Below are 26,598 nucleotides of genomic sequence, written 5' to 3'. Positions count from 1 at the left end.
AATCATTGGCATACACTTATATGAGATGAACACTGTGAATAAAGCAAGGAACCTACCTCCGAGTGAGCAAACCACACCAACATCTTCCGAATGGGCGCACAGGTGATCCAAGAACTGGTTCCGCGAGCAGTCTGCGACATTCGTCTCGTTACCGCTGCAGTGGACATTCGCAAGGACAATGTCACTATCGCCCTCTCCGTAGAACGCGCTCCCTCGGGCGCTCTCAGCACCCACGAATCCCAGCATTCGACACACCACGTTGGCGTTTGCCATGCTCCAGGACCCATACTCGTCATCGCAGATAGAGCCCCATTGGTTGTTGTAGTAGTATTCTACGCGACCTTGGTGCTCTCTGAAGCCATTAGCTAGACGAACTGCAATTAAAAGAAAGATAAGGTTGAGTTTTTGTCATGCAATTGCATTGTGAAGGAAACAGTGTGGAATCGATCAGAAAAGGTTGATCATCTGGCATATAAGTATGTGTGTGTGTATGGCAAAGTTCTAGAATCATCAAAATGATAAGAAGTTTGGCCAAGTCTTGGTAAAGTTACAAGCACTGTACGCAGAAGGATGTATATGGGACTACACGAGCACGTGGCGTAAAAATATCAAGGTATTTGAAGAGCCATACTTTTCAGCGAACTTTTTTTATCTGATGTTCTTCCACCCTTGCATATAAATGATAACGCTAAAAAATTAATTTTCACCTCCTCCCAGAACTTAACCTTCTCTTTAACCTGCTCCTGTGACAGTGATAGCAGGAACATGTAAAGCCCCACTGCACTAGTTTGGCCAGGAAGGATTAGACCTCCCTGCATGGTCACTGACAGGTGGTTATCTCATCAAATAAGCTCTCAATTATCATAAGAGAAAGGGGATCATGGGGGACCAATGGTAACTGATAAGGCATTGTTTGCTATATAGAGGGCACAAGTAGCTATAAGTAGTGCAGTGGGGCTTTTAATCATCAATATCATTATGTGCAACAGGCTGCACTTCAAAGTTGGCTTTTGTTTTAACAAAGTTGGCTTGAAATATTTACAGCAAGGGGCAGATTTGATTTCCAAACTTGGATTATTGTTGGGTAGAGTATGTAGCAATGTTTATTGGTCTGTGAATGCATGGTAAAGGATTGGATGGATAGAAGGTGTGACCAAATAAACAGACAGATCATTAGGAGAGATGTGCATGCTTGTACAGGACCAGAGATGCCAACCTCTTGACACAAAAAAACAGACCGAGTATCCTAAAAAATCAGATTTTCACGAAAACTTGACACAACCACTGGCCCGTTGGCCCCGGGCCTGTGAAATTTCAGAAAAATGTTTGCTCTTTCATTAAAATTTAATGAAAAAATTGTAAAGCAAAGTTTTTGTTGGGGTTGCGGGGGTTTACTTGTACCTGTTTCTTTGCGATTCCACTGTTTTTATGTGTTTAAAAAAAAAAATGAAAAATCATATTTTAAGATTTTAAGATAAATACAATTTAATCGTACTGGTTGGCATCTCTGTAAGACAGAGTAACCAAGGTTTATCCACAGGGTCACCAGGAGTTGGGGATGACTTGATGACACCCGACAACTACAACAACATCAACATGCATGGTATTTCAGTTTAGGGGTTAATCTATCATTTTAGTTGGACTGCTGGTGACTTATATCAGACTGTGAGAAAGAAATTGGGTTTCTTTATAGATTACAAATAAGCTGGGCAAGTGTACTGCATCTTCAGAGGGCTTCCCATTTCAGATTGATATGAGTATTTATACAACTCACTCCCAGATCCTAATCAAATAATTGGTCATGCGCGGTCACGTGTGATTCATTTACTGAGACTATGCCACGTTTTTTTCATGAAAAAGCGCGTCATAGTTTCCAGGACTATCACACAATTTTGTTTATTAGTGCGTGCACATGATGCCCAGTTGTGCGCCTAGAAGTTAAAGCGCTTATACTGCGTGTGGGCCTATTCTTGCACAGCACTATACCTAAATGCCTAAAGAGGTAAGTGCGCTTATCTATGGGTGTGCATTAAACTAGCCTATTCAACTTGAGATTTATTTGTCAGCCATACTGTCAGGAAACAATCTTGAATGAAATCTTTTAATATCAAATAACAAACATATAGGAGTTTCATAGTATAAAACAAATGATACATGTTTTCATTTGTTCATTATACGATCTATCCGCCCTTGTTGATGCTGTCTCTATCTATCGCACTCAGCCGGCTTCGTGCAATAAATACACACAGCCTCAACTCAAGTGCGGATAGATAGTAAAATGAACTCATGCGCATGCATCATTTGTATATTATGACACTGCTGGTCTGACCTGAAGGAGAGCAGATGACCCCGGCCGCTTCAAGACGACTGCAATCCTGAACAAACAATCCTCGGCTCCTGCACTGGAAGAGACTTGGTTCATTCCCAAGGCAGTCAACATTGTCCAAGATGATTTCCCCCTCCCCAGGGCCGAACGAGAGATCAGTCTGAGGGCCGTCCGCACCTGGGAGACTTAGCATGCCGTCACAAACCACTGCACTGTCATACTCGTCCCATTCGTCATCACACACCATATGCCACGCATTCTGGTAGAACAGCTCAACACGCCCTTCTCGATAGCTTGATCCATCGGCGAGACGAGCTGAGAGGAATTGGAAAACATGACTGATATCAATTTCTTTATTCCTGAGACGTGTGCAGTCAAGAGGGTTCATGTACCTCTTGCCCCTCTGCCTCCATGACTTGCTTATTATTAAAGTATATAGCTAGAGTACCAAAAGCGACAAAAGATAGGACCTGCAATGGAAGCTCGACTGCTGCCTCAGCATTGTTCCAGTATTTGCTGTAACAGTAGGAAGAGTGTAGCTTCTGGTCCTCTGAAAATGATCAAATCTTGAGGGTCACAAGCGCAGGCCCTCTAACCATACATGTAGGGTATATCTAAACCCAGGTGAGGTAAATGGGTACCTGGTAGGATTATTCCTTGAAATGCACTGTGTGCTGATAACGGCTGCCGGAGCTAAAGCTAGAGTACTAATTTCCAGAGCTCTTTGGAAGCACAGAGAGATGTTATTTCATACCGTATTATGCGCTATACAAGAACTGAAATATCATCATTATTATTATCTACATGCATCTCTACAGATCTACACATATCTGTTCGAAATTCTCTTACCTTGTGGAAGACAGATGACTCCTGCATCTTCACCATGGCCACAGTTATTTTGCAGGAAGTCACTGTGTAAGCACGACTCAACGTTCACCTCCGAACCACTGCAATTCACATTATCCAGAACTATATCGCCCTCTCCAGGTCCGAAACGGCCACGAAGTATAGCTTGGTCTGCGCCAGGGTAGCCGAGGGACCGACATATAACTCCGGCATCGTTGATGTCCCAATCGTCGTCACAGATCGTTCCCCAGGCGCCATTGTATTTGATCTCAACTCGGCCGGATCGCGTGTTGGGTCCATCCGCAAGACGCACAGGCAGACTGGACTCTTGGTCTGTACTTCCTCCTACAATAGAATAATAGATGCTTTTTGGACTCCCAACATGAGAGATGAACATGCTATTTGACTGATTAAAAATAAATTTCAGAAAACTGTTTATGAATTTAGTGACATGGTACGGATGGAGACTGATGATAAAATATAAATACAGAATTGAAGGAAAATCAGATGTTATAAGTAAATATGGAGGAGAGAGAGAGAAAGAGAGAGAAAGATAAAACGACGAAGAGAGACAGAGAGAGACAGAGAGATGCAGAAAACAGTCTAAAAAATAAACAGGAAATTGCACATGAATGGAATGTGAGGATATTTTGAGATGGAAATTAAAGCAATTATTTTTTCATGCAAGCTCACTCGAATGAACATGTACACCATGCTGACAGGGATAGGACCATAGTAGACTGTACAAATGAAGCGTTATCTTTCACTACTACGGGTAGACAAAGAGACAAGGTACCTTTTCTCAATCAGGCCTAAAATAAAAACTTGTTGTATTGCCCTTTGCGACCGACCCAAAAATCTTAAAATCTACGGTCGGCATTTAAAAAAAGTTTTTTTTTGTTAACCATTTTTTAGAATTTTTTGTATTGATGAATAAAAAAAATATGTATTTTGTTTGACTTAGGATATAAATGCATAAAATCAAATTATTCCAAACAAAATTCATATTGATAGCAAGTTTTACAAGTAGTTGAAAACCAACTTTGTCAGCAGGAAAGCACATAGTGTTGTCTCAACACAACATTGCAAAACCATGGATTATTATGAGGTGAAAAAGATATGAATGGGATGATGACTCTGACACACATGTATTAAAGCATTTAAAACTGAGAAATATCAGCCAAAAGAGGGCGAAAAAAAAAAAAAAACATTCAAAACTGAAAAACATCGGCCCAAAGAGGATGACAAAAAAAAAGTTTAAAAAAAAATCTTTTCCGACCGACCGACCCATGTTTTGGCACCTAAAGGGCAATACACCAAGTTTTTATTTTAGGCCTCATCATCAACATCACCATCCTCACCTTCAGCATCGTAAGCATCATCATTATCATCATAATCATTACCATCACCACTATTATTATCATCATCATCACCATAGTCATCATCACATGTCCAAGAGATAAATGATTTTGTTCTTTCATCATCCTCATCATCACTACCATCATCTCTTTAGAAGCCTTATTGTTTCATCTTGTGCTCTCAACCATCACTGTCATCATTTAATCATATCACAATCAAGGTGTAAAATGTATGCAAAGTGTTTCAAGAATCTACGTACCTATGCATACAACGCCAACGTCTTCCGAATGTTCACAGTTGTGTCTGAAGTGCTTCTCCGCAGGACAATCCAAGATGCTCAACTCATTCCCAGAGCAGGCTACGTTATCCAAAACTATCGGCCCCCTACCTACGCAATGACACAAGGAAAAAAAAACATAAAATGATTAAAGTTTGTTGAACCTCTCAATGACTCCATTTCTGTACAAATCTTTTAATTCTAGAAGCCTCTCAGTAGTTACATATTGTTCCTAAATTTCCATACTTATACAACACATCTACAAAGGATAACAGCTGCATTCAGTGATTGTAGATAATACAACTCCTCTCTCTCTTAAAATTCAGACCTTCTTTTACAAAAGTTGGGGAGTGGGCAAAACCATTCTCAGTCTATTTTTGTCCTGAATATCTCATTCAAGTTTTATAATGATAATAGTAATAATATTAATAATAATAATAATAATAATAGTGTAAACTTATAGAGCGCACACACCTTCTTTATGTAGTGCTCGTCGGTGATGTCTCTTAGCGCTTCACAGAGATACTATTTTCCCCGCTCATCGGATTCAGACGTGCCTGCACACATTGTACGCACATTCTTCACTCCCTGGGGAGTATTCCAGCCAGGCGCCATTTAACGGATGCCCACAATACTAAGCAAACTACATTAGCGTTCTACCAGAATAGCACCTGGGTGGAGAGTGACTAATGTAGATTAATGTCTTCCTTAAGGACGTTGGTGCCGGACAGGGATTTGAACCCTGTACCTTATGATCTACAGTAAGGTGATTAAGCCACTTTAATATAAACAGTACCCCCTTGGCAGTACCCCCTCGGCACACAAAAAAAAAGGAAAAAAAAACTGCTTACCTTCTCCAAAATAGGCCATCTGCTGAGATATCTCTGCTCCTGAGTAGCCCAGCATCTTGCAGACAATGTTAGCATCATTCATATCCCAATCATCGTTACACACGGTGCCCCATACCCCGGCGTAGTAGACCTCAACCCTGCCCTCGTGTGCTTTGCTTCCGTTCACAAGGCGAACTGTCAAAATACAATTGCAGATGATGACAAAATTTTTGATTAAAAAAATAATTCATTTCTTTGGTAGGTGGAATCAATAACAACAAACAATTTTTTCAAAGGAATTTTTTAGTTTTTTGTTACATGTACTGAAGCATTCAAGATTTCCAGTCTAAGTATTAGGATGCATATGATGATCTGTTAAGTAGTTTTTGCTTTGTTATCATAATAATTATATGGTTTATTGACCTGGGCGTATAACCTCGTCAGTATTTATACTGCTCTTCTTAGGGCATTGCAAGGTAATCATTTTGTACACTTGACAAATATTAATTTCAATTTAATTCAATGTTGTTTATCAAAAATACAAAGTAGTAGTCCGGGGACTAATTGCACAATGTTTACAGCGTAAAAATGGTCCTAAAATAGAATCATCCATGAAAAAGAAGACAAAGTAAATAATCATTACTAATCAAAATCACACTTTCATGCAAGTATAAAGCTTTGGGAAACAACACTTTTTCTTTCTCTGCAGGGCAATCCAAGAGTAAGAAAATTGGGAAAAAATAGGGGGAAAAAGGAAAAGTAGGGACAAATCGGGAAGAAAAAAAAATTGGGGAAAAAATAAATAAATCAGGAAACCAAATTAGATCGGGTAATTATCAGACCTGATACTAAAAATGAAAATTAAAATCTTACCACCATGTGAGCAAGTGACTCCTGCGTCTTCATTGTGCTTGCAGTTATGATCAAATGGTGTGCTGCCCTCACAGTCAAACAGACTGTCCTCCGACCCGACGCAGTTGAGATTATCAAGGACAATGTCGCCCTCACCCTCTCCGAAGTTGGCCAGGCCGTGAAATGCTTCGGCGCCGGGAAAGCCAAGCATATGACAGAAGACTCTTGCCTCCTCCATCTCCCACGAGTCATCACAAACAGAGAAATACTCGCCCTCGTAGTACGCCTCTACTCTTCCTTCACGATAGTTGTTACCATTTACCAAACGACCTTTATAATAATAATAATAATAATAATAAAAACGTTACTTATTAAGCGCTTACCAATGAAGACTCTGGGCGCTATTACGATCAAAATAGACTGATAAACAATTAAATATTAAACAAAAAAAGTGCAAATAAACCTATAAATTACAATACATATGGAATACACATCAAAGTGAACAGAGTTAGTTAATCATCGACAGCAATTTTGAATAAATGTGTCTTAAAACTAGTTTTGAATTGGTTAACGGTTCAACAGTTTTTGACATTTAAAGGTAGTCTGTTCCAAAGTTCAGCAGTAGCTTTGCAAAAAGAGCGATTACCATAACATATATATACAGAGACAGAAGATAAAAAGCAGTCTTAAAATGAAAAGCTTTTGAAGGAGTGATGTGGTTTTACAGTTGATGCTACTACTATGACTACTGCTACTACGATACATCGTGTCCAATGGCTCAGCAAAATATAACTGAAGCACCTCTACTTTGCTTATTTTAGCAAACAGTGTAGGTATAGACCCAAGGATAACATCTAAACATCCTTTCTGAGTTCATTACAATAAAAAGCAATCTTACCAAGTGGGAAACAGATAACTGAAGCACCTTTACTATGCTTATTTTAGCACACGGTGGAGGTATATAGACCAAGGATAAAATCTAAACATCCTTTCTGAGTTTAGTCAAATAAAAAGCAATCTTACCAAGTGGGGAACAGATAACTGAAGCACCTGTATACTATGCTTATTTTAGCACACGGTGGATCGAGGTATAGACCAAAGGATAATTTATTAGAATAAAAGGCAATCTTACCAAGCGGAGAACAGATGACTGAAGCATCCTCGCTATGTCCACAATTCTCCATCAGGAACCCGTTATGTCGACACAACGCCAGGTCCTCCTCATTCCCCTCACAGTTCACATCATCCAGGACCGTAGCCCCGGTACCCTGACCATAGAACGCCCCTGTGAGGGCGTCTTCCGCCCCGGGAAAACCGAGCATGCGGCAAACAACGCCTGCATCCCTCAGATCCCAGCTGTCGTCGCAAACCGTACCCCAGTCAGCATTGTATTCTACCTCCACGCGGCCCTGGCGTGCGCTGCCTCCGTCAACGAGGCGGATATTCACGGTCATCATCGCCGCCTCGGTCGGGGCTGTAGAATAGATGTGAGCACCGTTTATTAGACAGGAAACGGGTTGCTAACAACATATACATCAAATCTGGGCGAAATTTGTGCTCTTGGTCTTGCTTTTGATGAAATAATTGATTTCTGTTATACATATTAACCATACAAGTATGTCAAAATGCAGTAGGAAACTGAGCAAAAAATGGGGAAAATTATGGAAAATAAGGGCAGATGTATCTGTACCTTTTGCATTAATCAAGAAAATGTTGCCCTTTATTTTAACATTTTTTAAAGCCCCCCCCCCCCTCAAAAAGTGAAAAATGTGCAATATGAGATTTGCGCTGAGGCCCTCTATATCATTGCAGTTCGCTTACCAGAACCAAATACCTTTTTGGTTTTGTTCTTAATTCATTTTTAATATAAAAACAACACTTTACATTCAAATAAATAAAGTACCATTCTGGGTATACATTGAGGGGGTGATTGACATCCACAACAAGTCTAAAACGTTTAATACAAAATCAAAGGTTGGAACTACATGTAGATATACCTAAGCAAATCACAGTTGCATCCTCTTCATGGTCACAGTTATGTTTGAGTGGACCGTCATGTTCACAATCCAGGATATTATCCTCCGTTCCATTACACATGAGCGTATCCAGGATGATCTGGCCCCGCCCAAGTCCGTATCTCCCCGCCAATGGGATGCTCTCCGCCCGGTAGAAACCCATCATCCTGCAGACCACGTCCGCGTCCGGTATTCCCCACTCGTCATCGCAGATGGTCCCCCAGGCGTTGTTGTAATAGAGCTCAACCCGGCCCTCGTTGCCGTTTATTCCACCGACGAGACGGACTAGATTGTTATCAAAGAATTTTGGATTGAGTCAATCTTTACACAGAACATGTCAATAATACACATGTACACTTATGATACATATGATACAGTTCAATTCAATTCTATTCAATTCGCATTTATTTCATTCTTGATTGAAAATTACATTGATACAAAAGATACAAATTAATTTATAAAAAAATTTAGAAAATGAAATGGGGAACTCATTTTCCTTCTTTCTTTTGATTTCCAGGATAGCTGTGTAACCTAATTTGTTGTTTTTGTTTTGGGCTTATATGCGCATATGATTCAGGTATGAGATACATCACTAATCTATCAGGAGGATGTTTCACAAAGATCCTAATTCATACTTCTGGAGCATTCTGGAGCATTTTTATGCCTTTTAAAATAACTTGTACAAAATATTTTCAAAGATGCTACCGGCTTTCCATAATTGTTAAGTCAGACTTAGAATCTTTGTAAAACACCCCCAGAGAACATAGTTTCTCATTTTAACATGTACTAACAAAACTTGTACATAAAAACTACCTGCCTATAAGACCTCTTTTCTTGTCTTTCTTGACAGGGGTGATAGTGAGCACTAAAAAAAAAATAGGTTTTTTGTTTTCCCCTCAACCCCGCCCCCCTTGAGTAAAAAAAAAAAAAGACGATTCGCGGGGAAAAAATGGCATCTAACAACATTCCCCCCTTTCGAGTAAGAAAATTGAGACAAACTTGGGAAAATTGGGGGAAAAATAGGGAAGAATAGAGATAATAAGAGGGAAATCGGGAAAATCAGGATAAAATAGGGAAGGAAAAAAAAATTAGTAAAAAAAAAAATAAAAAAAAAAAAAGATTTTTTTTTTTTTTTTTTTTTTTTTTTTTTTTAAATCGGGAAGAAAAAAAAAATCGGGAAAAAATCGGGAAAAATAAAAAAAATCGGGAAACCGATTTAAATCGGGTTTTTATCAGGCCTGCTTGAGCGGTCCGTAATCTCAATATTGTTGCTTTATATAGCGCTTAATACATCAGTGATGTCTCTAAGCGCTTTACACATATGTTATTACCCCGGTCATCTGATTTAGGCTTGCCTGCACACAATGTATGCACGTTCCTCTACTCCCTGGGGAGCATTCAAGCCAGGCGTCATTTAAGCGCACACTTGCTCATCTAATCCCATTAATTTTCGCATCCTACTGGGTACCCATTTAACACCTGGGTTGAGAGTGGCAAATGTAGATTAAATTTTTGCCAAAGGACATTAGTGCTACGGCTGGACTCGAAGCCTGTACCTTGTGATCTGCAGTCGGGTGACTTATCCACTAGACCACAACACCTCTACATGCAGGTTTCACTGTACTAACCTCTAGAGGAGCATACGGCACCTGCATCTTCTGAATGTCTGCAGTTGTGAACAAACAGACCGTTGTGGCCGCACTCAAAGATATTCGCCTCACTCCCATTACAGTGAACATTGTCCAGTATTATCTTTCCCGTGCCTGCGCCGTATTCTCCGGAGACGCGGTAACCTTCAACCCCCGGGAAACCGAGCATCTGGCATACGATCTCTGCGTCGTGGATCCCCCACTCATCGCTGCAGACTGTGCTCCATTCTCTGTTGTAGTAGACTTCAACCCGGCCCTCACGGTAGTGACTGCCGTTCACCAAACGCACTGTCCAACGGCAGATCAGATTAAAGTAGAAAGTAATCTTATCACAATTATAAGTTTTCCTTAGGCTAATAAACATTTTTTACTATTAAGATTATGCATAACATATGTCATATACCCTTCCTCAGTCAAATTTTACAAAAAGGCAAACTCTTTTCAGTCCCAACAGATTCATTGCAACATCAGTATTAATAATAATAATAATAATTATAGGCATTTCTATAGCGCCATCTATCTAGATAATTCTATTCCGAGGTGCATTTATTATTACACCGACTTTAGCCTAGCTGCCGTTTATACAGCGCTCAAGCATTTCAAGGAATTAAATCCTGCCAGGTACCCATTTACATCACCTGGGTTGAATGTGGCAAAAGTAGATCAATGTTTTGCCAAAGGATAATAGTGCCGCGGCGGGACTCGAACCGCGGACCTTGTGATCGACAGTCCGGCGACGTATCCACTCTACCACGACACCTCTATTAGAACACTCAAGCGTATTTATTATTAAATTGTTCCTTACCCCACGGAGAGCACACCACGCCTGCATCTTCATGGTGGCCACAATTCTCCACCATCATTCCATTATGAATGCACTGCGCAATGTTATCTTCCTCTCCTGTACATCCAACATTATCCAGGACTGTGCTGCCTGGCCCTTCTCCGAAGAATGCTGACAGAAGCGCCGACTCGGCCCCTGGAAAGCCAAGCATCCGGCAGATAACGTCCGCATCCTTGATATCCCACGAGTCGTCGCAGACCGTCCCCCATGCGTCGTTGTAGAAGACCTCGACGCGACCCTGACGATCTCCTCGACCTCCGACTAGCCGTACCTCAAGCTCCGAGACAGGTTCGTGAGTGGAAGGCACTGAAAGAATGACCAGAATCAGACTAAGAAAATAGTGGATTCTTGTACAGTGCTCATACCTAACACATATTGAAAGGTGCTCAGCAAGGCTGTTCTCCCTGAGGGCCCTGCAATCATATTATTATACCTGCTTTTTTTTTTTTGTCCCTCTTTTTCATGTTATGACTACTGGGTAGATTAATTACGGGTAAATGTATTCATTTTGTTAATAAACTACAGCAATTTGTACAGAACCTAGAAGATGATACTTGGTGTGACATAAACTATTAGGCCGATTATTATCTATCTTGGTCTATGTACCAATTTCAAGCACCTCACCTCCTGTCTTGCATCGCAGCCCTACATCCTCGCTGGACCCACAGTTATGGACCATCAGTCCTTCGCTCTCGCAGTCCCAGATATTCGTCTCGTTGCCATGGCAATTCACCTCATCCAGGAAGATGTTCCCACTGCCCAGCTGGAAGACGGTCAGGAGAGGGTCCGCTGCAGCAGCGTAACCAAGCATGCGACACACGACGTTGGCATCGTTCATATCCCACCCATCGTCGCAGACCGTCCCCCATTGTCCATCATGGTACACCTCAAGCCTGCCCTCTTCAGGTGCTCTACCGCCAACCAGACGAACCACTACGGAGAGCATCATATGATAGAGTTATACTTAAAACTTAAAGCATCATCTAACATCTAAATATCAATGATTCTTGTACCAATAATTATATAATATATTATTACCTGTTTTCAAACTTATGATTTTGCAATGATTATTTCCAATTGTATTACCAGCCATGAACGATATCCCTGTCATGTTTTGTGATGTATGCTTCTATTTCAGTTTTGTTTGTATATATGTAAATCTGTTACATACTGTTTGAGGAACTGTGCCGCCACAGGGCCATTTGGACTTTTCTTCATTTCCATATTTTCATTTTCTTATATATTGCAAATGCTCATTATTGTATATATCTTTGTATTGTTTTATTGAAAATGAAGATGAATAAAAACGAATTGAATTGAATTGAATATAGTTATACAGTTCAAACTCTTTATAACAAGGAAATTGGGACCTTACATTGTTGTGTTATATATCAGGGTACAAAACCGAAGAATACATGAAAAGGCCGGGAAGTGACAAATTTATAATATCAGGTAAGAAATAAAACAATGGCAAGTTATGTGAAAAAGGATGTTGTCTTTCTTGAAAAAAAGTACAGAGTAGAGTTAGAAATACTACAATGATACCCTATTGGAAAGCATGGTCCAAGAAGAAAAGGTAAAGTAAACATCCTCACAACAATATCAACTTCATCATCATCATCGTCATCATCATCATCATCACCATTATCATCACCATCGTCATCATCACCATCATAATCATAACTACCATCATCCCTATCATCATCACCACCATCATCATTTTTAATTATTGTTATCATCATTATACAAATAACATTATCTTACCTGGAAGGCAGGTCACACTAATATCCTCACTGTGCCCGCAGTTAGTCTCAAAATACCGCTCGTGCTGGCACTCAAAGAGATCCGTCTCGTTGCCCAAACACGTCACATCATCAAGGATAATATTCCCCATGCCGTGTCCGAAGCTGGTTTGGAGCGGTAGGTTATCCTCGCTGGCTACAGGGTATCCCAGAGCCTGGCAGACTACGTTGATGTTCTCCAGACTCCACCGGTCGTCGCAGACTGTCCCCCACTCGCCGGCGTGGTATACCTCCACGCGTCCCTGCCCTGGTGAGGTGCCATTCACAAGACGCAGGTCTAAAGAAATATAAGATTCATGAATTGATGGCTCATTATATATTGATGCTGTTAAAATTAAATAACAATAACAATTTTGTTTAAGACACAGTAAGGTTTGTGTATCACCGGCTAGCATACATCTACATGTACATGAAGGTACTCTCGTGAAGTACTTTTAAAAAGATGTATGAATTCAAGACAGGAATTATCTTATAAAAATGGTATGTTCAAAACTATGGAACATGTGCCCTTCTCATCTTAAATCATTCAGTGGAACAGATCAAACGCAAAGCGCATTCTGGTGGAATCATTTTGACCTTCCCCGACTCCTCCCGGCCTGCAAAGGCACTATATTTCTCAAGTGATGATGTCAGAGGTAGCAAAAGGTAATTACAGGCAACCACCTACATCCTGTACTCGATGATGATGATGATGATAGGGATGATGATGATGATGATGGTGATGATGATGATGATGATAGGGATGATGATGATGATGATGGTGATGATGATGATGATGATGGTGATGATGGTGATGATGATGATGATGGTGATGATGATGGTGATGATGGTGATGATGATGATGATGGTGATGATGATGATGATGATGGTGATGGTGATGATGATAATGGTGATAATGATGATGATGATGGTGATGATGATGATGATGGTGATGATGATAATGATGATGATAGTGATGATGATGATGATGATGAGAGCTTCACTGAACTTACACTCCCAGTGCTTGCTAACTTGTACATGATTGAACTCTGACCCTGAACCACAAGGAACATTGCAACATGCTTTTATCCAGTGGCAAAACAAACTTTCCTACTTAATAAGAACTATAATTATCACCATTACAATTAATTCTAAATTTCATCTTACTGAGGTCGCATATCACACTGGCATCTTCCCCATGGTCACAATTTTGCTCCAAAAATCCTTTATGAGGACAACTCTGAACTGTTCTTTCAGATCCTTCGCACCGAACCTCATCCAAGATGATCTCTCCTTCGCCGGGACCGAACCGTGCTGCCATGGGCGCCGCCGTGGCGTTAGGATACCCGATCATGCGGCAGACGACACCGGCGTCGGAGATGTCCCATGAGTCGTCGCATATCGTACCCCAGTCCCCGTTATAGTTGATCTCGACTCGACCCTCACGGATGTTCTTACTGCCTCGTAGACGAATGTCTGCAAAAAGGAGAGCAATGGATTTAGTTAAAAACTTCTCGCAGAGCGATGAAAAGGATGCAATTTTTGCATACTTTCACAACTAAGAATGCTCTTGGCATGCTTCCATCGAAGCAGCTTGTGATAAACCCCACATTTCTCCTAATATCAAACATTTATTGTGCGTTGATACAAAATTTTGAAAAAAGTCGGCATCAACTTTAATTTGTGATTTTGACAAAAGTGTCCTTTTGCTTTTGAAGTAAAGGAATACTCCTCAAGCAAGCACAAATGAATAAATGGTGTAAATAATTAGATGTGTAGATTAAAAAACTTGTAAAGCATTTATAGACATTGGTCTTTAAGTGCTACACTGTATATAGTTTGATGAAGATAAAACGGCTTGCTCAAGTACATTGTTTAATATGAGATGCATGACCCTACGTGTTATCAGTGTCTGTTATATGGTGTAATATTGAAGCCCTAAAAAAATTGCGGTTCAACATGGCCATGAAGTTGCCTCAAAAAAGTAAAAATCTTTGAGTGACCGGTTTCACATTTCCCCAATGGACTAGCTGTAGAAGCGTAGTGTTATAAAATCCATAAGAAAGAAAAAAAAAGGAAATTCCCATTTCCAATCATAAATATCTTGATAATCAGACAGGCGATCGGCTTGTAAAAGTTATGGGATTCCTGCATGACTGACCTAAAGGATTATAATTATGATTGCAACATGAGCTAAATCCCGGATTTTGTTCCAGAATCTGAGGCAATGTTACCAATCGAGTCACTTTAAAATGCTGTGATGGAGCTAAAACCCACGACCTAAAATGCATTCACAGTCCTCTTCAAGGAGTTTTGGGGAACCCGGCTTGAAGTCAAAGTCTCCATATAGACTATCTCCATTTTCTCATTCAGAAAGATTCTGCATTTTAGTTTAAAGTCATATTTTGGGGCAAACACATGCATGTCATGCATTAACTGATGTTTTCATCCTATCACGTACCCACTTAACACCCGAATGGAGGGGGGCAATGTGCATGAAATGCCTTGCTTGAGGACAGACTGACCTGGTATGCATCTTACGCCAGCGATCTCCCCTTTCTCACAGTTGTGTAGACCAAAAGGCAGGTGGGAACACTGGAAGAAATCCTGCTCACGACCCTTGCACCGGACTTCATCCAGATTATAGTCCTCTGATGTATCCCCAAAGTAACTCAGCGTGGTGGAACCCATCGACCCTTGAAAGCCGAGGGTCCGACATGCCTGACAACGGCAGTGAAGAGAGGGAACATTGATATAACAGGGGAGTGATTCACAAAGACTAAGATCGACTTAAGTTGAACTTGAACTATGGCAGGCCGTTCATGCCTCTAACCTCTAACCATACATATTATGGTTACAAATGTACAGAATTAACAATTTTTTATTATTGAAGAAAAATGTATTTATAGATGAATGAATGAATGAATGGTGGTGGTTATTTTACCTGAGTGCTTAGAAAGCATAAATGCTTGTAAGTAAGCAACCAGACGGCCGGTGGCTTTAGGTCCTCTCTGAGGGATCTGGTAATGAGGATTAATACCTTACCAAAGGGCACTAGCGCATCGCTTTGGTTTCGAACCCGGGTCACTGGATTACAAGACCACTACTCTACCGACTGAGCTACCACGCGTCCTCGATCATAATTGCTAAGGTTTTTTCCATCCAACTTTACATCTGGTTCAAGACTTTTTAAGGGCATAAATCGCATACGGTAGTATGAGTCCAAGTCCTAAATAGAATTTAAGTTTACAACGTAAGTAACTTCTTTTCTTCAACAAAAACTCTCAAAAATGTAAATACTGTAGATTTGTGACGTCCTTGAGAGACCAATGGTGAGAGCAACCAGTGGCATGAATGGCTTGCCATATAGTCCAAGTCCAACTTAAGTCGATTTTAGCCTTTGTGAAACACCCCCAGGGTTAGTTACTGTCATGACTCATGCATAGGATTAAGGGCCGTTCCCCTTCTCTTGAAAAATATTGCAATGTATAAAATTCAAAATTCAAACCCCCTCATTTCAAACCATATCACTCAGATTCTCTTCTGCGCATCTTTCAATAACAGGTGTTTTTAATCAGGCATAAACTTTAAAAGTAATGATTAATTACTTGTTTCATTTTAGAAAAAAATAACTTATGCCTAATATCTCGGTGATATTAATTAAATTTTCTTCCGAAAGCATTAAGCAACATATCAACATGTGTCAAAATATGGATTCTTCATCCGAATGTCAACGAGAGGCAAATAAGTTTTTAACTTTAAATGCCTACTTCCAAGGTATATTTCCAAGGTAGGTATATTTAATTGTTTGGAGAAAGGTTGAAATAGACTCATGGAGTCATGACCATTTTCTTTATAGGTATCTGCACACGATTGGTGGGGGGGGGGGGGGGGGTAGTTGGAGAGAGAAATGTTGTCTCAAATTTGTGCACATTTAAGTACATGGGGCCTATTTCCTGATGTTATTCAGAAATAAAATCAATAGGTTTCTAATAGAAATAAAATAGTGGAACATATTTAAAGTCATGCAAAATACAAGGGACATTTACACCACCCCCTCCTCTTTTTTTAAAAAGATACATATACATGTACAATGCAAAATCTGCCTAGTGGCCACATAATTGAACAGGTACATCTGCACAAGAGAGAGAGAGAGAGAGAGAGTGAGACAGAAAGAGGTAGGGAGAGAAAGGCTGTCAAAGACAGAGAGACAGATGTTCAGAGAGAGAGAGAGAGACAGATAGAGAGTGTGTTTGCCAAACAGATAGACAAAGACAGACAGAAAGAGCGAAAGAGAGAGTGAGAGAGGGGGGAATAGGGAGGGGAGAGAGACAGAGGGAGAGAGCGAGAGAGGGAGGAAGAATCAGAGGGAGACAGAGAGAGAGAGAGAGAGAGATGGGGAGAGGGAGGAAGAAACAGAGGGAGACTCAGAGAGAGAGGAGGGGGAAAGAGAGAGAGAGAGAGATGGGAGAGAGGGAGGGAAAAAGAGAGCGAGAGAGTGAGAGAGACAAAGACAGCTAGAGAAATATGTAAGCAGAAAAGTTGTTTACCATTTCTGCATCCTGTTCGTCCCAGGAGTCATCACAGATGGCGCCCCAGGCACTCCCATTCCGAAGACGAACCTCAAGGTTACCCTCGTATGAAGTATGTCCTCCGACTAGTCTGATGTTAGAAGCCGGGTTGCTGGTGAATTTATTCACTGCTCAGATCCAGGAAGAGGGGAAAAACAAAGTGAGGATTTTACTGAACGAATGAAACCATTATTGAATTGAACTGAATTGAAAGGAATGGAATTGAAATGCATTGAATTGAATTGAAATCAATTGTTGAATTGAATGGAATATGGAATGGAATTAAATTGAATTGAATTGAATTAAATTGAATAGAATTGAATTGAACTGAGTTGAATTGACTTCTATTTAATTTAATTGAAATTAATTGAATTGAATTGAAATTAATTGAATTCAATTGAGTAGAATGGAATTGAATTGAATTGAAATGAATTGAATTAAACCGAACTGAATTGAAATGAACTGAATTTAGGGGCATATTTCGAGGCATATGATAGAAAGGTAAATGTATAGTCTTGTAGCCACAGACCCTGTTTTTAATTAAAGAATTAAAAAAATGAATCTCATAAAGCTTTGAGCCTTGCCTAACTGTGACAGTCTTTTGTTGTGTCAATCTATACCCAGATACCTTCCAAAGAAGAAATATGAATCTCTCTTGGCAAATTTAGGTTATGTTATGAAAATACAAAAAAAATTCAGACAAAGAGAGGAATCCATGGCTCCTATCAGTCTGAAGGCCAAAATATAGGTAACATTCCTTTCCTACATATAAGTGTGGTCGCTCCTACATGACTAGGGAATCTAACTGTCTGTAAAAAAAAATTGAATATTAAAATGTGCAACAATATTATCTTGAAAAAAATCTGCTTTTCATGAGGATACCAATTAATTGTATACATGTGTGATATATATATATATATATGTGTGTGTGTATTTATTTCTCTATTTTTGGTTGTTGCTGTTATCTGTTTTTATTGATTGTTATAGCATTCTTCTTCTTCTTCCAAGAAAAGTGCTGCTTCAAGGTCTTGTGCATGTGCCTGTGAGGAGCCTACATGTGAGCCTGCTGACCAGGATCATTGTGCATATATGTACAGGGTGCGAGTAAAAAACTTTAATCCTGTGAGGGCAGTTAGGGGTGCTTCTTTCCCAGTGAGGACTTAAATGCCTCAAGGGAGAGTGTTTACAAACAGGGTCTTATTTAAGCGACACCATCATAATTTGTGAAGTGTCCCAACCTGTATAAACATCAGAAATAAATAAATAGAAAATAAATAAATATATAAAAAAGAGATGCAAACTTACAAATGGCATCAATGGCCGATAAACGCCTCCTCCTATCAGGATCAACCTCCTTTGCTTCACCTGCAGAAAACAAGATGGAAAAAGATAAAAGGAATTGACTTTCATTTTACTACCTTCAAATCCATTACAGTATGTCGATAGCTGCCACGATAGTAAAATAAAAGCTTCAGTCTCTCTATATCGTTGGTTGTTCCATTGAGACTACGTCTGGCTCCACTAGACCTCCGATTATGACGACAAATGTCAGTTTTTATTAAAGAATGACCCATATCAGACAGCTATTTCTGTCTACCTCGATAGCCACTTCGTATCAGGGCGTTTTGTGCAGTACCTACAAATACAAGGGGGTCTATTCGCTATTCATAAGGACCGCTATTCATAAGGTCCGCTATTCATAAGGACCGCTATTCATAACGTGCAAATTCCCGTACTTCCGGGTCCGCCATTCATAATGGCAAAAGAGGGTCACTATTCATAATAAAATAAGGTTCGCTAATCATAAGGACCGCTATTCATAACGTGAGATGAGGGTCGCTATTCATAATTCATATTAAGGGTCATTAATCATAAGGACCGCTATTCATAATATGAAATCAGGGTCGCTATTCATAATACGACGAGAGAGTCGCTATTCATAATACGAAATAAGGTTCATTACTTATAAGGGTCGCTATTCATAACACGGGAAGAGGGTCGCTATTCATAATAGGAAATGAGGGTCGCTATTCATAATAGGAGAAGAGGGTCGCTAATCATAATAGGAGAAGAGGGTCGCTATTCATAATAGGAGAAGAGGGTCGCTATTCATAATAGGAAATGAGGGTCGCTATTCATAATAGGAGAAGAGGGTAGCTATTCATAATAGGAAATGAGGGTCGCTATTCATAATAGAAGAGGGTCGCTATTCATAATAGGAGAAGAGGGTCGCTATTCATAATAGGAGAAGAGGGTCGCTATTCATAATAGGAAATGAGGGTCGCTATTCATAATAGGAGAAGAGGGTTGCTATTCATAATAGGAGAAGAGGGTCGCTATTCATAAAAGGAGAAGAGGGTCGCTATTCATAATAGGAGAAGAGGGTCGCTATTCATAATACGAAATGAGGTTCGCTATTCATAGTAGGAGAAGAGGGTCGCTATTCATAATAGGAGAAGAGGGTCGCTATTCATAATAGGAGAAGAGGGTCGCTATTCATAATAGGAAATGAGGGTCGCTATTCATAATAGGAGAAGAGGGTCGCTATTCATAATAGGAGAAGAGGGTCGCTATTCATAATAGGAGAAGAGGGTCGCTATTCATAATACGAAATGAGGTTCGCTATTCATAATAGGAGAAGAGGGTCGCTATTCATAATAGGAGTAGAGGGTCGCTATTCATAATAGGAAATGAGGGTCGCTAATCATAATAGAAGAAGAGGGTCGTTATTCATAATAGGAGTAGAGGGTCGCTATTCATAATAGGAGAAGAGGGTCGCTATTCATAATAGGAGAAGAGGGTCGCTATTCATAATAGGAAACGAGGGTTGCTAATCATAATAGAAGAAGAGGGTCGCTATTCATAATAGGAGTAGAGGGTCGCTATTCATAATAGGAGTAGAGGGTCGCTATTCATAATAGGAGAAGAGGGTCGCTATTCATAATAGGAGAAGAGGGTCGCTATTCATAATAGGAGAAGAGGGTCGCTATTCATAATAGGAGAAGAGGGTCGCTATTCATAAAAGGAGAAGAGGGTTGCTATTCATAATAGGAAATGAGGGTCGCTAATCATAATAGAAGAAGAGGGTCACTATTCATAATAGGAGAAGAGGGTCGCTATTCATAATAGGAGAAGAGGGTCGCTATTCATAATAGGAAAAGAGGGTCGCTATTCATAAAAGGAGAAGAGGGTTGCTATTCATAATAGGAAATGAGGGTCGCTAATCATAATAGAAGAAGAGGGTCACTATTCATAATAGGAGAAGAGGGTCGCTATTCATAATAGGAGAAGAGGGTCGCTATTCATAATAGGAAATGAGGGTCGCTATTCATAATAGGAGAAGAGGGTCGCTATTCATAATAGAAGAAGAAGGTCGCTATTCATAATAGGAAAAGAGGGTCGCTATTCATAATAGGAGTAGATGGTCGCTATACATAATAGGAGAAGAGGGTCGCTATTCATAATAGGAGAAGAGGGTCGCTATTCATAATATGAAATGAGGGTCGCTATTCATAATAGGAGTAAGGGGTCGCTATTCATATATTCATTTCTCTTCAAATCCTCTTCTTTCTCTAATAATTTAATGAAACATCAAAGCTTCCACGTTTTGCGCGGGAGGGGGGAAACTGAATTCAGACAAGGATTAAGAGTCAAGAATGGAACAACGAATCATCTTCTTTCTCTAATAATTGCATTAAACAATGAAAGGTCAAAGCTTACGCGCTTTGCGCAAGAGGGGGGAATAGAATTCAGACAATTATTAAGAGTCGAGAACGGTACAACAAATCGTAATTTTTCTCTAATAATTAATGAAAGGTAAAAGCGAGGGGGAAAACTGAATTCAGACAAGGACTAAGAGTCGAGAATGGTACAATAAATCGTCTTCTTTTTCTAATAATTAATGAAAGTTCAAAGCTTTCGCGCGTAATGGGTGGGGGAGGGGAGGGGGGGGGACAGCAAGCTGCCCGAATATGAATTTTTGATATCTTTTCTCGTTTATCTTGGTGATAAATAACACTTTCACAAAAAACATATAATGCTCAAATTTTTGCTCGCTCGTTTTGCTCACAAGCAGAATTGTGAACTAGAAAATAATCGCGCAAGAGGCTTTAGCCCCCCCCCCCCCAGATGAAAATGTCAAAAAAATGTATATCTTAAAAACGGGGAATGTTGATATCGGACAAGAGACGTGAAGTGAGCTTGCACCCCTTTCCAAAATTGTTCCTGCTTCTAGGTACCCGTATCGTGCTTCTAATATGACCTTGTCAGTATTGGTATGTTGAGTTGAAAAAACGGTCTGCGCATTTTTCAAATTTCCGTCCCCCCCCCCCCCAATTGGAAAATTCTGGATCCGCGCCGGGGCGTACTGATGGGGGGGGGGGGGGCTCGGGGGATCGGTAAATACTGGGCTTAGGTCCAATTGTCAGGTCCAATTCCGCTCAGTAATTTGTAGGTCCATAAGTCCTAATAAAAATTACTTTCTACAAAAACATTATTGTCGTATAAACAATTACTAGTTTCTTAAATAGCAAGCTAAAATGGATAATGGGCCTGCTTGGCGTACTTAATATCTCAGTGGCGTAGCCTGGATAAGATCAGTCGGGGGCAGGGTGATGGGGCAAGGTTTCCAACAAGGAGGAAAATTTACGATAGGATTACATGTGTGTTATGTTTTACTTTTTTTTCGTCACCACATGAGCGGGCGTTGGCTCTATATAATTATCAAAGATAACAGATAAAATATAGTTACTTTAAAAAGAGACAACTATTCAGGGCTATATATCGCCCCCCTACAGGACTAGGAACGTAGCCGAGGGGGGGGGGCGTATTATGAATAGCGAACCTCATTTCGTATCATGAATAGCGACCGTCTACTCCTATTATGAATAGCGACCCTCTTCTTCTATTATGAATAGCGACCCTCTTCTCCTTTTATGAATAGCGACCCTCTTCTCCTATTATGAATAGCGACCCTCATTTCTTATTATGAATAGCGACCCCCTACTCCTATTATGAATAGCGACCCTCTTCTTCTATTACGAATAGCGACCCTCTTCTCCTTTTTATGAATAGCGACCCTCTTCTCATATTATGAATAGCGACCCTCATTTCTTATTATGAATAGCGACCCTCTACTCCTATTATGAATAGCGACCCTCTTCTTCTATTATGAATAGCGATCCTCTTCTCCTATTATGAATAGCGACCCTCATTTCTTTTTATGAATAGCGACCCTCTACTCCTATTATGAATAGCGTCCCTCTTCTTCTATTATGAATAGCGATCCTCTTCTCCTATTATGAATAGCGACCCTCATTTCTTATTATGAATAGCGACCCTCTACTCCTATTATGAATAGCGACCCTCTTCTTCTATTATGAATAGCGATCCTCTTCTCCTATTATGAATAGCGTCCCTCATTTCTTTTTATGAATAGCGACCCTCTACTCCTATTATGAATAGCGACCCTCTTCTTCTATTATGAATAGCGACCCTCTTCTTCTATTATGAATAGCGACCCTCATTTCTTATTATGAATAGCGACCCTCATTTCTTATTATGAATAGCGACCCTCATTTCTTTTTATGAATAGCGACCCTCTACTCCTATTATGAATAGCGACCCTCTTCTTCTATTATGAATAGCGATCCTCTTCTCCTATTATGAATAGCGACCCTCATTTCTTATTATGAATAGCGACCCTCAACTCCTATTATGAATAGCGACCCTCTTCTTCTATTATGAATAGCGATCCTCTTCTCCTATTATGAATAGCGACCCTCATTTCTTTTTATAAATAGCGACCCTCTACTCCTATTATGAATAGCGACCCTCTTCTTCTATTATGAATAGCGACCCTCTTCTTCTATTATGAATAGCGACCCTCATTTCTTATTATGAATAGCGACCCTCTTCTCCTATTATGAATAGCGACCCTCTTCTCCTATTATGAATAGCGACCCTCTTCTCCTATTATGAATAGCGACCCTCATTTCTTATTATGAAAAGCGACCCTCATTTCCTATTATGAATAGCGGCCCTCTTCTCATATTATGAATAGCGACCCTCATTTCTTTTTATAAATAGCGACCCTCTACTCCTATTATGAATAGCTACCCTCTTCTTCTATTATGAATAGCGACCCTCTTCTTCTATTATGAATAGCGACCCTCATTTCTTATTATGAATAGCGACCCTCTTCTCCTATTATGAATAGCGACCCTCTTCTCCTATTATGAATAGCGACCCTCTTCTCCTATTATGAATAGCGACCCTCATTTCTTATTATGAAAAGCGACCCTCATTTCCTATTATGAATAGCGACCCTCTTCTCATATTATGAATAGCGACCCTCATTTCTTATTATGAATAGCGACCCTCTTCTCCTATTATGAATAGCGACCCTCTTCTTCTATTATGAATAGCGACCCTCTTCTCCTTTTATGAATAGCGACCCTCATTTCTTATTATGAATAATGACCCTTATGAATAATAACCCTTATGAATAACGACCCTCATTTTGCATTATGAATAGCGACCCTCATTTTGTATTATGAATAGCGACCCTCATTTCGTATTATGAATAGCGACCCTCTTTCTGTGTTATGAATACCGACCCTTTTGTAATATTATGAATAGGGACCCTTATGAATAACGACCCCGTTTTCCTATTATGAATAGCGACCCTCTTCTAATATTATGAATACCGACCCTCTTCTTTGATTATGAATAGCGGTCCTTATGAATAATGACCCTTATGAATAATGACCCTTTTCTCCAATTATGAAAAGCGGACCTTATGAATAGCGGTCCTTATGAATAATGGACCTTATGAATAGCGGACCTTATGAATAGCGGTCCTTATGAATAGCGACATTGACCCAATACAAGTCATCTAGTGTTACCATCATGATGTTTACTCAGCTATTCTCTCAATTTTCTGATTTTAATTCTTTTTCTTATTGGGGCCGGGGCTTTGTTTCATTCATTTCAGTCGAAAGTAAACTTCTTTTACGTGGGATAGGAACCAAGAGTGTATACAAAAGGGGAGAGAGCGGGCCAGGGTAAGATGCAATTCTGAATAAATATTTATATTATTAATTATTGGTGTCACCTCTGACTGGGAGGCGAAAAGCGAACAAAATCATGCACTGTAACCCTTGGGTCTCGATCTATAGCCCCTCCCTGTATAATTGATTGGGGTTGTGCAGGCAGACCACTACACCGGGGTTTCCCCCTACTCTTATATGAATAAAAGTACAGCTGGTTCTTAATGACCCTCCTCTACACAGGGTCTCCATTTATAAATAATTGTTATAATGTCCAATCAGACGAAGACCTACCAAGCAAACCCAAATTACCATATAGAAAAGAAATGAGCCAATTACAGATCAATAGAGGGGTTACAATACGTTAAGTATATAGGGGCATCCCCCACCACACACACTCTACAAAATAACTTCCATTTTTTTTTCTTTCAAAGTTTAATAAATAGTTACAAGTGTAAAGAAAAGTGAGCTAGACTCCTAGCTAGAGACACACATATTAGGAGCATCACTATCCAATATCCTGGCTGTGTATAGTAAAAGCTGTGCTTTTGATTCTCAACATTAGTGACAATTGATGACACCTAAATAGCAGTAAAATACACTTTTTTTAACTTACTGATGTTAAAAAGAATAATTTAAAAATTTAAATTGTAAGTCTAGTGTCAAACATTGCTACTACAGCTGCATTGACATGATTGTGTACAGTCTATGCAATATTGTGTGGTGGGTATATTTGTGTATGTGTCTAATAATACCTGCCTCACAGCAAGCATGTAGGGCTAGAGGTCAATACGCATTAGCCTTGACTTTTTATGCTTTGCTGGAGTGAGCTAGAGATCTAGAGTAGCCTAGACTGAGTCGCTCACGCGATCACGCTTAACACAGCAGAACTCAGCGGAACCTTGGCATTCAATTCGGCCGAAGCTCTGCATGGCCAATATGTGCGCAGGTGACCCAGGCCAGCCGTCACCGCACCCGATTCCGAAATTGTGCTGCAGAAACCTCCTTCTTAAACCATTTTCAGCTTCGTCAGGAGCTTATAACTAGCAAACGAAATGGAAATTAAATATAATTAGTTGGTACCACCCCGGTCTATTCTACAGATAAAAAGAGACGAATAAACGAAGAAGAAAAGTAGAAAACATTTCTTATTCTCACCGAGCGAGCGTGCGCTAGCAGAAGTCCACTTGAGAAATTGTATGAAACGCCATTTATCAAGCCGCATAATATATGGCCAGCATGGGGGAAACACTGTGCTTTTTAATTTTCTCGCTTTAAGTTTAAAATCACTTTAGGAAACCTCGCGAAATCAAAACGTGATTAATATTTTACAACAGAAAAAAAAAATACCAGATAGAAACTTTTACAGAAAAGATTTTCATCCCCAAAAGAGTAAGATTTTGTTATATATCTCACATCCGATCCCTCCATTGGGCCATTAAAAAATATACATGTTTAGACGCGGGCGGGCGGGCGGGGAATAAATTAGCGTCCCCGTCCGCCCGCGTCTAAGTAGGGACTTTTAGATTTGCGTGGACTTATACAGCTGTGCATTAAAAGGACGTCGATCGTAGCAATCCACATTGTCGTTGTGCAAATCTAAAAGTCCCTACTTTTCGTACCACGGCGAGCCCAGATTCCTGTTATTTCATGACATTGGTATACTCCTATAAGTACTTTGCATGATTACATTAATATCAGGGATGATTTCATTATTTGTTTCTTTGTATACATCGTATAAAATATTGCTAAGCACCTTATTGCATGATGGTCGAAAAAAAAACTATTTGCGAGCGGGCAAAGCGAGCGAGGATAAACAAAGATTTGTGAGGTCGCAGTGCGAAAACTACATCTCATCAGGGATATGTGAGTTTAACTCACATACCCCTGATCTCATACGAGGAAAACCCAATCCTCATCGGGTTATAAATAAGCACATTCTCAAAACAGCAGACTGAAAAGACCTTTGATAAGTAACATAATTATATTAAACATTTATAAATGTGGGCGAGTGTAGCGAGCGAGCTTTGGGAGATATTGCTCTTAGTCGCTTGAAATAAGAGGCACGTTTAATGATGAGAGGAAAAGGGGACACTTATCAAAGGGATTGGAACATAAAAGGAGCACCTGTCAAAGTACAAAGGGTAATTACCCGAGGTGAAAGTGGGGCACTCACCAGGGATGAAAAACAGGCGCGTA

At 39.9% G+C, this 26,598-nt stretch overlaps 3 protein-coding genes across 3 annotated transcripts in view; all 3 read right to left on the bottom strand.

The window, feature by feature from the left end:
• LOC583353 overlaps positions 1 to 11,288 on the bottom strand; it is a 50,201-nt gene extending 38,913 nt beyond the window's left edge. Inside the window, exons 1-10 of the mRNA XM_030989670.1 lie at positions 10,960 to 11,288; positions 10,134 to 10,442; positions 8,488 to 8,790; positions 7,623 to 7,964; positions 6,512 to 6,820; positions 5,660 to 5,833; positions 4,791 to 4,919; positions 3,176 to 3,517; positions 2,330 to 2,641; positions 57 to 374 (exon numbers count right to left, since the gene is read on the bottom strand). Coding sequence (XP_030845530.1) covers positions 57 to 374; positions 2,330 to 2,641; positions 3,176 to 3,517; positions 4,791 to 4,919; positions 5,660 to 5,833; positions 6,512 to 6,820; positions 7,623 to 7,964; positions 8,488 to 8,790; positions 10,134 to 10,442; positions 10,960 to 11,149 — 2,728 coding nt within the window. The 5' untranslated portion in view covers positions 11,150 to 11,288. The remainder of the gene's footprint in view (positions 1 to 56; positions 375 to 2,329; positions 2,642 to 3,175; positions 3,518 to 4,790; positions 4,920 to 5,659; positions 5,834 to 6,511; positions 6,821 to 7,622; positions 7,965 to 8,487; positions 8,791 to 10,133; positions 10,443 to 10,959) is intronic.
• A 308-nt stretch (positions 11,289 to 11,596) lies between these two features.
• LOC115925263 (deleted in malignant brain tumors 1 protein-like) lies at positions 11,597 to 13,852 on the bottom strand. Its single transcript, XM_030988905.1, has 3 exons — positions 13,834 to 13,852; positions 12,763 to 13,125; positions 11,597 to 11,931 (listed from the first exon to the last, which is right to left on the bottom strand). Exons 1-3 carry the CDS (start codon positions 13,850 to 13,852, stop codon positions 11,597 to 11,599), a joined length of 717 nt encoding a protein of 238 aa, XP_030844765.1.
• LOC576381 (deleted in malignant brain tumors 1 protein) lies at positions 13,747 to 25,753 on the bottom strand. Its single transcript, XM_011683955.2, has 5 exons — positions 25,558 to 25,753; positions 18,656 to 18,715; positions 17,330 to 17,478; positions 15,305 to 15,500; positions 13,747 to 14,255 (listed from the first exon to the last, which is right to left on the bottom strand). Exons 1-5 carry the CDS (start codon positions 25,622 to 25,624, stop codon positions 13,894 to 13,896), a joined length of 834 nt encoding a protein of 277 aa, XP_011682257.1. The 5' UTR covers positions 25,625 to 25,753; the 3' UTR covers positions 13,747 to 13,893.
• Between the last annotated feature and the right edge of the window lie 845 nt (positions 25,754 to 26,598).

The sequence above is a fragment of the Strongylocentrotus purpuratus genome, unplaced genomic scaffold (genome assembly GCF_000002235.5).
Source record: "Strongylocentrotus purpuratus isolate Spur 01 unplaced genomic scaffold, Spur_5.0 spur5_scaffold_18, whole genome shotgun sequence".
NCBI lineage: Eukaryota > Metazoa > Echinodermata > Echinoidea > Camarodonta > Strongylocentrotidae > Strongylocentrotus > Strongylocentrotus purpuratus.
The sequence above is the reverse complement of the archived record's forward strand: the minus strand, read 5'-3'. Positions and strand labels throughout refer to the sequence as shown.